Source organism: Andrographis paniculata, unplaced genomic scaffold (genome assembly GCF_009805555.1).
Source record: "Andrographis paniculata isolate CXL003 unplaced genomic scaffold, ASM980555v1 Contig56END, whole genome shotgun sequence".
In the NCBI taxonomy this organism is placed as follows: domain Eukaryota; kingdom Viridiplantae; phylum Streptophyta; class Magnoliopsida; order Lamiales; family Acanthaceae; genus Andrographis; species Andrographis paniculata.
This window is the reverse complement of record NW_026137591.1, coordinates 3,059,776-3,071,399: the sequence shown is the minus strand read 5'-3', so window position 1 is coordinate 3,071,399 and position 11,624 is coordinate 3,059,776. Positions and strand designations below refer to the sequence as shown.

At 36.0% G+C, this 11,624-nt stretch overlaps 3 protein-coding genes across 4 annotated transcripts; 2 read left to right on the top strand and 1 right to left on the bottom strand.

The window, feature by feature from the left end:
• Window positions 1-727: 727 nt before the first annotated feature.
• Window positions 728-4,101, top strand: LOC127256776 (uncharacterized). The gene is made up of 2 exons (XM_051282964.1): window positions 728-1,186; window positions 3,703-4,101. Exons 1-2 carry the CDS (start codon window positions 997-999, stop codon window positions 3,822-3,824), a joined length of 312 nt encoding a protein of 103 aa, XP_051138921.1. The 5' UTR covers window positions 728-996; the 3' UTR covers window positions 3,825-4,101.
• Window positions 4,102-4,819: 718 nt separating this feature from the next.
• On the top strand, window positions 4,820-6,917 carry LOC127256770 (uncharacterized). Of its 2 annotated transcripts, XM_051282954.1 has the most exons (3): window positions 4,821-4,882; window positions 5,105-5,574; window positions 5,688-6,917. In XM_051282954.1, the coding sequence occupies exons 2-3, from the start codon at window positions 5,306-5,308 to the stop codon at window positions 6,043-6,045; spliced, it is 627 nt and encodes a 208-aa protein (XP_051138911.1). In that variant the 5' UTR covers window positions 4,821-4,882; window positions 5,105-5,305; the 3' UTR covers window positions 6,046-6,917. The 2 variants fall into 2 exon arrangements, with proteins under 2 accessions (XP_051138910.1, XP_051138911.1); XM_051282953.1 differs by having other exon boundaries at window positions 4,820-5,574.
• A 974-nt stretch (window positions 6,918-7,891) lies between these two features.
• On the bottom strand, window positions 7,892-10,412 carry LOC127256775 (uncharacterized). The gene is made up of 4 exons (XM_051282963.1): window positions 9,947-10,412; window positions 9,720-9,817; window positions 8,258-8,312; window positions 7,892-8,155 (listed from the first exon to the last, which is right to left on the bottom strand). The coding sequence occupies exons 1-3, from the start codon at window positions 10,197-10,199 to the stop codon at window positions 8,262-8,264; spliced, it is 402 nt and encodes a 133-aa protein (XP_051138920.1). The 5' UTR covers window positions 10,200-10,412; the 3' UTR covers window positions 7,892-8,155; window positions 8,258-8,261.
• Between the last annotated feature and the right edge of the window lie 1,212 nt (window positions 10,413-11,624).

Here is an 11,624-nt window from a genome sequence, read left to right as displayed (position 1 = left end):
AAGTAGCCTTTTGATTTTGCTTGCTATGGATTGCAATGTGATTTATTTTATTGATTTAATTTATAAAATATTAAGATGTGATTTATTTTATCAAATTTAATTTATAAACTATTAAGTTTGATCAAAAATTTATTTAAAATACCCTTTAAAAAAAAAGTTGTTGCTTGATTTTTTTTTGATTTTATATTATTTTATTTTAATTTTATAATTAATTTCAAATTGTATTTTTGTTTATTTATTTTATTATTTATAAATTAAATTATTTTTTATATTTATATTTATATTTTAATTTATAATTAATATTATTTTTATATTGTATTTAATCAAATGATTATATTTTTATTTATATTTTGCATAAATATTATTTAATAATATTAAAAATTTATTTATTTAATATAAATATTTATTATTTTTTATGATCAAATAATTAAAAAATTGAAATATATTAAAATAAATAAAATATTTAATATTATTTATAAAATTTAAAAAATATATATAATAAGATATAAAAAAAAAATATTACATGAATTACTGTAGCCTAAAATACAATTTTTTTTTTTTTTTTCTCTGTTACAACACACTAAATATATATTATTTTAATACTAAAATAAAAACAAATTTTCCCAAATTCATAAAAGAAAAAAAAAAAAAAAATGAAATGCCATTATACCTTATGAGTTTTAAGATGGTTACATGAAAAGAAAGTGCTGGTGAGAATAGGGTTGGAAGCAATCCAGCGGTTGGCGGCGAGAAGGGTCATTGCTATTGTTGGGTTCGGTGTCCGGTCAGGTCAGAGCACCGAGAGAGACCACACCCAAGAAAATTCACCATTTAACACCTCCACCCCATCTCCATCTCCCCTTCTTCTTTCTTCCCCATAATACCACCACCGCTCTTCCCTCCCTTTCTCCAATCCAATCGCTCTCTTTCTATATATAATCAATCAAGACGAATAGTCCACCGAGTACTAAGCTGTTAGATTAGAAGGCAGCAGCAATGGCGTACGTCGATCACGCCTTCTCCATATCCGACGATGATATAATGATGGGAACCTCCTACACTGTCAACAACAAGCCTCCTATCAAGGAGATCGCCCTCGCCGTAGCTCTCCTCGTCTTTGGCACTCTCGGAATCGTCATCGGTGTCTTAATGGCCGTCAATGAAGTCGGCGGCGATCGCGCTCACGGTGCTTGGTTTTATTCATATTTCCGTTTTTGTCCTCCACTTCGTTTGTGCCTCCACTATTTCTGCCTAGGGTTTGGTTAGGAATGGATTTCGAGCTGCTCTATAGCATTCAATAGTTCATTTTGCGCTTTATCACTGTGTTAGGGTTCCAAAAGGAAAAGCCAATTGTTAATAGTAGTTAAAGGCCATTAATCTATGGAGATTTTGATTATATATTCACTGGGGTAAGAGTAGAGAAGAGAGGTTTTAGAAACTAAAACAAGAACACAAGGTCGAATTGGTCATAGTTAAGTAGGTGTTCCTTTTTTAACTTATTGATCGGATTTTTCAGCCTTCTTAGTAGTTTATAATAAGCTTCGATGTATCGATCTGTGATCTCTTACAGGATGACAAAGCAGTGAATTAGTGAATTGTTAATCAGGGAGACACAAGTATGGAAGTTTGATAAGAATTAGCATACTAGAAATGGTGGTACTTGAACAATTTAAATTCTTAGTTTATCGATTACCTATATTCCTGTTTTCGTCGGGATATAACTGAAACTTAAAGCTAAGAATATATGATGTTTTGAGGCACCAAACAATGGGTCATGTTGTTGAGGAAGTTAAAAAATCAATTGTTAGCTGGATGGAAGGTGGTTTATGGTACCAATATTTCATTATTTTGGTATAATAGTTGGTAAGAGTGGAGCTTTTTTGCATTATGTTCTCTTAGAGAATCCTCAAGTTTAGTCTTCCGGACTAAAGTTGTATTGTTTGGAATTTCAGACCTTTCTTTGTCATTTTTCGAGTATAGGATGATGTTAGACCTAAAAGCCCGGTGCGGCCAGGCAGTATAGTTCTGTGGCCATATCACGATGTCTCAGCTGTGGCAATATGGTCGTGGACTATATTAACCTACACGCCGTAAAATATTGGTTGTATTGCACTAAGCATTAATTTTGCAAGGTAGAGCTGAAGCGGTTGGAGTCTTTCTCGACATATGCTGATGCAAGATTGATTTGGCAAGATGGTTACTGACACAGTTACGCAAGATTGAATTCTTAAGTACAGTTGATATTTTGCCTTAGGATAGATATTTTGATTACCTAGGCTGGTCTTGCATATTGTTTACTTGGACTATGTAGCGCTGCTAAGAACTACGTATGGTTTGATCCCATTCGGGTACGTAGGCAGCCCACTTTGGGTTCAGCCACTGCTATATAGGGAAAAAAAAGTACAGTTGAGTTAATTTGTTGGGTCAAGGGGAAAGATGGAAAATTGTCTGAATCTTGCTTGGACTTTTTACATCTACGTCGTTTTCTTAGAAAGAACTATAGGACTTTTAGGCAAATATGCTCCACAAAAACTTAGAATTATGATAGATTATGGTTAAAGTATTTTGTGTGATATAGAGGACATCGACAATAGATTTACATGCAAACCCTTTTTGAGATTGTTTATGTAAATTAGGTGTAGTAAGTACTTTTTTATAGCTTCTTTAATATTACAAATTATGACTCTTCAAAAATCAAAAGAATCATAATATTATATTTGCAAGTAGTATTTTTGATCTATAATTAGCAATTTAGTATATTCTTAGAATGATATGTTTCCCTCTAAACCCCATTCCCTAGATGTGTTCCAGTGTGATTCAACAGAAGATATTCTCATCGTTTTGTATGTAGCAAAAATATTCCCAAAGGAGCATTCTTTGAAAAAGGCCATATTGATTTATATGTAAATGGATGGATAGTGAGAGCATGCTCAATCTTCAAGACAATAGTTTTTACCTCAAGACTAGCAAGTCACACGTCACACGAGTATGCTATAATTGTAGAGACTTTCAAGGAGATAAAAGGAGAAGGTTTATTTCTATATGTTCATTTGATATCGACTTCTGATAGCTCGTGCCGAGGATTATCTATGCATGTAAATAGTCTATTTATGTATGGATCTCGGAGACTTTACATAGATGCAGTGCATCAATAGAGTCGATTATGACAATGCAGCTTTGTGAACTTCCATTTTTCTTTCTGTCCTGCTTTGCCATTATTGTGCTTGTAGACTTTTAGTGTTCCTCGTGTCGTATAACCTTGAGTATAACACTTACAGAGCAGCTCTGACTAGTAGAATGTATCGTTGTGGCTATATTGTTTATATTTATGTCATTTACATGGTATTTGGTATGGCCTGCGACCAATGATGAGAGCGAGATATCGCCCACCGCTGGTCTGGACCAACCTATTTTGGGCCGCGCGTTGCCCTTTGTTCATTCCACATCCGCCAGTCGCAGTTTCTCATTATTCTATCATGTTTTCCGTTTATTGCATTTCCATCCCTAAGTCGTGGTTCTTTTCTAGTTTTATGGAGATGCAGCCATAACCATAAGGCTTTAGAGAGCTTTCCTGTTAAATTTATTGTATTCATTTAGTATCGCAATTTATTACGACATTTTTTCATGTTTGTCACTTGAATAGAGAATCTGATTACTTTCCTTCTATCCCGTGTCTCATGTTAAAGCATTGTTGTATTGCAGGTGTTTTTTTTGCATTACTGGGTGGAATTTTGTTCCTCCCTGGATTCTATTACACTCGTATTGCGTACTATGCTTATAAAGGCTATAAAGGTTTCTCCTTTTCCAACATACCTCCTGTCTGAAGATGGACTGATCAATGTACATAGGTATGTATGTATGTATATGCATATATATATATATATATATATAACACTGACTACATGGTGTTTCGACTGCATCTTTATTCATATCTCATATCTATATTCGTCATATTATATCCATTTTATTTCCAGTATATTGAAATATTGTATGTGAATCTGAAATTTGTTAGCTGCAAGACTGCTTTTCATGTAAGACACTGTTGACTTGCTGCTGTAGTTTTCTTTTCTGATTGAGGAAGTTACATTATATTCATGCCTTCATCTGAGCTGCAATTAGGTTGACAATGTATGTAAATTGAATTTTCGTCATTGGATACGGAGTAGACATTGAAGATGTTAACAATCTATTCGTGTCAAACGAGATGGGTGAAATCCAAAAATCTAATTAATAGATCCAATCAATTAACAGATACAATTTACTGATTGAATATTGTATTCGACCCTCGCGTTGCACGCGAATTCTTTGAAGCAAGTTTGGCTCGCCACCAATTGTTTTCTAGAATAGAACGAACTATCCAAGAACTGAACTTGGAAAATCGCTGGAATTTTTCGGAGAAATTTTTTAGTATAGAGACCAAATATTGTGTACCTCGGAAAGAAAAAATATAATAATAATAATTGTTATAAAGAATGTAGGGTTTTGTATATATTCATAGAAGAAAATGAATTTTAAATAACACAGATCTTGCAATCACCACCACCCTGTTTTGCTCGTTGTTTGGTTGCAACAATTTAATTTTTATTTTATCCGTACGGAGTACGGAATAAGTCCCAAATCTTATATAATTATAGTCAAGCTCACACGGCTTAAACTCAGGCAAGCCCAAGTCAATCCAATCTAATCCCAATCATTCATTCATTTATTGGGATCAAATTAAATTAAATCTGTTTGTTTTACCACGGGGGACATAACTCTTTCACATTAATATGCTTCTTCTTCCTCTTTCATACTTACACTGATACGCGGTGGGATGCAATCAAAAGTTGATTCACGATGACGGAAAAAAGAGCAAGTGTGCTTTGGGCTAATTGTGGCAATGGTCTGAAGTCTAAGTTTATTATTAAGTACCTTAGTTCTTTATTTGATTATTTTAAATAAATTGTTAGGTTGGTTGGATCTAGGTCCATAGTAGTTTTTCCATAATATTTAAGTATTATTTTGAGATATTATTAGCATTCTGATTTCTTTAACTTTCATAACTTCGGCTTGGAGTATTTTTTCCTTGGTTATCAATAAAGTTTAGTCTTTTGGTTTTCTTAAGTTCTTGAGCGGAGGAGGATGACGCTAACAAATACGCAACGCATTAAAGCTTTGGACGAAGCCCTATAGGAACTTCGAACAGGCATGAAAACACAATAAGAAAGATTGTCGCACGTCGAATTAAAGGTGGATCGACAAGTGGATACTCTTAAAACAGAACTTTCAGCAGTCATGCGGGATACGATTCTTGGGTTGTTCCCGCATGGGCCGCCCACCACATCTATTAGGGGCTCGGCGGCGCAGGGAGCTATGGCGGGAGAAGGTGAGGCAGCGGATTCGTCGACGAGGGCTGCCGGCATCAGCAGGGCAGCACGTCTGTTTAAGGATGTTGGAGGAACGTGGACTACTCCGACAACAGATTTTAAGCTTAAGGATGCGCAACTCCCTAGCTTTGATGGCCACGACCCCTTGGGATGGGTTGCGAAGGCCGAACAACACTTCGTATTACACGGAGTCCCCGAGGAGATTAAGGTGAGTCTTGTGCGAGTGGCCATGGAAGATGTGGCGCTCCATTGGTCCCGTTGGCATATGATAATGCATGTTTCTGCCTCCTGAATCAAATTCTCACAGGCATTGGTTACTAGGTTTGATGATCGATTCATAGGGAATCCGTATGAGAGGATGGTAACGTTAAGGCAAACATGTTCTGTTGATGAATATGTTAATTCATTCACTCAACTTGCCACTCAGGCTCAACCATTGACAAAAGCGCAGGCTTTAGGGTATTATTTAGGGGGCTTGAAACAAATTATCAGAAATAAGTTAAGGGTAGTGGAGCCTCCGGATCTCGAATCTGCAATCCGCTTAAGCAGAAGCATTGAATGGAAGTTGAAAAATGGATCTATGGCAGAATTTTACCTGCGAAAAACTCTTCGACATTGCGAAGTAACCTGGTTGGGCGAGCTGAAAGCACTATCTCCTCAAACACAGTTGGAGGGGTAGAGAACCGCCATTCAACTAGCAATAATATTGTGGGGGGCAAACATCAGTCACTTCAACCCCTTCTTCAAAGGGAAGCACAAGAAAATTAAGTCGAGACGAGTATCGCGAGTGTCAAGAGAAGCAGCTTTGTTACAAGTGCAAACAATCTAATAGTCCACTCCACAAATGCAAAAGTAAATATCTTAATGTTGTGGTGAAGGATAGGCAACTGGGTTGCAGAGTTAAGGGAGATGAGAGAGAGCAAATTTACTGAGGAGGCGGGACTTACCTTGGAAAGTGACCAACCGCCCATGAGGAAACAACACAGGGGGCCCTTCCTTTATACGCCTTGGCTGGATTTTCAGGACCTCGAACTATGCGTCTCTGTGGTAGTCTTTTTGGATTTAGGGTAACGGTACTAATCGACAGCGGTGCAAGCCATAATTTTATTTCCCAAAACTTGGTTCTACATGCAAAATTGAACGTAGACACCCAGGAATTCAACATTGTACTAGGCGATGGTCGCAAGGTGGCAAGTATGGGAGTCTGCTTGAAATTGAGTATACAGATCAATGGAGCAAAAGTGCAGGCAGATTGTCACGTATTTCCTTTTGGTGGGGTGGATATAATATTGGGTGTCGCATGGCTCAGGATATTAGGAAAAAATTCAGATAGATTGGGAAGCCTTGGAGATACAGTACTATTTGGCGGGACAGCAGGTGACCTTGCACAGCTCGGCGTACAACCTGGAAACTGACGACCAAACTGAAGTCTTGAACCGCACACTAGAGACATACCTTCGTTGTTTTTGCTCGGAACAACCCCGAAAATCGGCAGCGTGCCTTCCATGGGCTAAGTTATGGTACAACACCTCCTTCTAAACTTACACTGCCACTACTCCCTTCTTGACCGTCTATGGCCGACCGTCACCCACACTGTATAGTTTCTTACCAGAGGAATGCCGAGTTGTTGCAGCTTCAGAGTTACTTGGCGGGTGCGAGGCAGTTCTGCGACAGTTGAAACACCATTTGGAGCGTGCTTAACATCGCATGGTGCGGGCAGCCAATGCCCATCGCCGTGAGCTCACCTTCCAGGTTGGTGACTTGGTATTCTTGAAGGTCAGACCCTATCGCCATGGCAGCTTGCGCCAGGGCATCCATCACAAGCTCATGCCCAAATTTTATGGACCATTCCGCGTCCTTCTCCGCGTGAGAAAGGTCGCATATAAGCTGGATTTGCCAGCTACTAGCCGTATCCATCTTGTGTTTCATGTATCTCAATTTCATCGAGTGCTGAGCAATCAACCAGTTAAGCCTCATTTACCCAATAACTTAGAGGTCCAGCAGCTGCCTGTTTACGATCCTGAAGTTGTTCTGGACAGACGATTGATCAAACGTGCCGGAAGTATGGTTTCTCAAGACTTGATTCAGTGGCGCGGTCTTCATCCAAATGATACAATTTAGATCGACGAGGAATAGTTCTGTGCTCAGTTCCCAACCTCCTGCCTTGAGGACAAGGCAGTTCTTAAGGGAGACGCAGTTGATATGCGGTGGGCGCAGCCAAAAGTTAATTCACGACGAGAAAAAAAAGAACAAGTGCGCTTTGGGCTAATTGTAGCACTGACCTGAAACCTAAGTTTATTATTAAATAACTTAGTTATTTATTTTCTTATTTGATTATTTTGAATAAATTATTAAGTTGATTAGGCCTAGGCCCAAAGTAATTTTGCCCTAAGTATTATTTTGAGGCATTATTAGAATTGTGATTTCCTTCAGTTTCACGGCTTCGGCTTGGTCGGGAAGAATACTTCTTCCTTGGTTATCAATAAAGTTTAGTCATTTGGTTCTTTTAAGTTCTCGTGTTATCAGACACCCAACAGAAGATTCGGTTATTACCATAGTTTGAATATAAATATTACATGATACTATAATATTAGTAACATAAGAATGGAGGAGCATGCAATAGGCAACTCTGTAAGACATCTGATCTAGGCAATAATAAAAATTACATAATATTACAGGGCATTAATAGGGTGAAGTTTCCATGCATAACATCAGCCACTTCAAGAACAAGTGTACCAATGAAACTGTGGTCTTGTTCTTTGGTATTCCAGAATTTAGAAACCAAGAACCTGAAGAAATGTGTCCAGAGACAGTAGTCATTGTTATTCACATTTTTAAGAAACAAAATGCTCTTGGAAAAGAAACAAAATGCTTGTGTGAGAGTTTCTTACCATTTCATACATTTGGCACTCTACCGGGTGTGATTTGTGGTTTTGCTTCTGGATTCTACAATCAGGGCAAGGAAGGCATTAGAAGTAACAATAATAGATCTAGGACGTGAGAAAGTAAAATGTTTTGCTATATTTTGGCATTATTCATCAAATAATTTCTCCATATATATCATAAATTACATTAAAATTTTACATTTTTTTATACAAAACATTGCATCGATCATTTATTTACATTACACCAAATATATGTTTTTTGTTCTCTTTGTTTTTTTTTTTTTGTTTTAATTTTGAAATCTCTACAAAAAACTTAAAACAATTCCAAAATACATCTTAATTTCCCCAAGGAAGTATGGAACATAAACTCAACAAGAATTTGCTGAAACCCCTTAAGAGGGCAGCAAATCAGCAACAGTTAAGTAGCAAGAGATATTTGACCAACAATAAACTTTTTAAAACAGTTCGATATTCAAATGGCTAATCGAAACGTATTTCCACAGTTCAATTTTGTCACATAGAATGCTTCAGAAATGATAAACAAAAGGACCCGGATATGCTTTTATAGAAACAGCATGATCTAATATGTAATATTTTCTCAATTTGGTAAATTGTCAAATTCCAATTCAAAAGTGTTGCAATCTTTTCTCAATTTTCAGATGATCTCACAATATCAAGGCAGTGTCATCATCTATGGTAGTTAGGCTTCTAACAAGTGATTTTACCCATATAAGTATTTATTTTCTTTTCCTTCTTTCCTGCTCTTCATCGCCAAGACGTGTATGAATCCAAAGGTGTATTTACTAGAAGTTATTAGGGCAGATTAATTTGTCATTCCTAATCACATGCTTACATGTTAGTGTCACAAATTATTTATACGGCGACTGTTTCAGTGCTGAATCTTAACTGTGCATCATAAGACAGCAGCCCATATTTTATATTAATTAATTTGATAAGAATATAGAAAATAAACTAACACATAACAATAGTCTACACATCGCACATGAGATATGTTCATCCACATCTATAGTTGAAAGCATGCACTTCTCTCTCTTTTATCTACTGAGTAAGGCTAATGAGCACTCTACCAGAAGTGTATCTATATAAGTATATGATTAATACACTAACTTATAAAACTAAATGTATCCCATAAAACAAGGGAGATAAAGTAATCCCTTAAATTGAGATGAAAAATTATAATCTTATGGCTCCTTTTTCCACATATAGCCCTCAACCACTTAACTATTAGTTTTTCCCTATCAAATGCTGATTAAGTTATTCCATTAAACCTCAGCAAGAGACAGGGCTAGAATCTCAAGTTTTGAATCTCCAACTAGCACAAGTCTCCTAAAGCTTTCTCTTTCAGAAGTAAACCACACTCAGGAATCAAAGCATAAACATCCTAAACATGGTGTCAGGCAAATGCATACAGGTATTAAATAGGCATATTATATTATTAACGAGTTACCTTCTCGTTGCATTCATAGTAATCGTTCAATGCCCACTGGTACTTGGATTGATCCAAACCAAACCAACGAGCTACATGCTCATCCAAACTCGCATGCGCTGAACAAGATCAATTCAGGCGAATAACATAATTAGACATAATTCACAGAATTACCTTACTAGATATACAAATCATGTTGCCCAAATTCGCACAAGTGAAAACTCTAAGCAAATCAATGGAGGAGATACCATTTTGAATTTTGGCCACCGTGTCCCTGAGGAAACCAAGTGATGGAGGCTTTTCTTTGAAGAACTGCGCAGGCGGAGCCATGACCGGGGGAGGGGAGGGTTTCTCGACCGGAACTTGAACCGGAGCAATTACACCGGGAGATTCTGGTCCTCGGCCGGAGTTTGGCGTCGCCGGTGGCGTCAAAAATACGGTGTACGGCCCGATCTTCCCAATCCGCGGAGGCGGCGTCGCCGATTCGTAATTGATTGGCATTTTCTAGTAAATGAATAAATTAAACACCAATAATCGAAAAATTGGAGCCAAATTCTTCCAATCGTTTCCTTCCTCAGAATCAGAACTGCAAGAATGGGGACCTCGGCGTCGATCGGAAGCAGGTTGCGCCTTCCCCGTTCGTTTGGAAGTGGAAGTCCAAAAAGAAGTGCAGAAGGGAGTGAGAGTGAAAGGATTGGTATGACTCAACTGGTACTCAACTGTTATTTTTCTCTTGTACTTTAAAAGAGGGATGTAATTGTCAAATAGTAGAAGGGGCATTTTGGGAATTCAATAGACTGCAGCAACGGCGTCTCACGTTCTAGAGTGTTTATTTGGATTTTATCTTTTCAAACTTTACTGCGTTTGTTTACCGATTGCATATTGATTAAGAGTAATTTATTTGTTTGTTTGTTTGGTTTGGATTTTGAGTTAATATTAATTAAAGGACTTTTGTAATTTTTTTTTAATCGGAGGTGGTATAATGTATATGGTTAAATAAAATTTTAACTATGTTATTTTTAAATGTTTTTAAAAAAATATTTCCTCTTTTTCAATTTAATGTATTTTTTTATTTATTTCACTCAAAAATATTTATTTTGATTATAGTTAAACAATCATACCTAAATGTTAACATATTTATAATTTTTATAAAAATATTTATTTCTTTTTTATTTTTAAGAACAAAAATATTGAAATAATATGATATATTTCTACTAATTAATATGATATAAGGTTTTTTTAAAAAAGACTAGTAGAAATAGTATTTATTATTATTATTATTTTGCAATAAAGAAAAAGTAATAAAAATAGTATATTTTTACTTAAAAAGGAAAATAAAGATATTTTAAAATTAAACTATAATTTGTTATACACATCATACATGCGTGTATAAGTTGTGGATGCAACTACTCTTGCTATGTTCCATCTTCGTAGATGAAACGTTGTATCATTTGTAGCCTATTATTGTGTACTCATATTCCCTATAAATAGGACTTTACTGTAATGAAAAAAATTACACTACACATTAATTCCAATCAACCCATTTACTCTCCCAGATTCCATTTTCCTTTGTTGTGCTGCATATATATATATATATACATTCTTATTAATATATATATATAATATACACACTCAGGCACACACATCTACATATATATATTTACTTACCTATTATATATATTATATACAAAATATAAAATAGTGGTTAGCGGTAGAAATAATTAATATTTCTGTTGGCTAATCCTATAATAATATTACAACACGTTATCAGCACGATTATATATATTTTAATTCCCGCAAGGTAACATTTCATATTTTATCTGTTTATTATGATTAACCTTGCCAAACAGGAATTTCTCCCTCTCCTCGTTTCTGGCCAAAATTATATGGCATGGGCTCGCGATGTTAAAATGCATTTGGCATCAA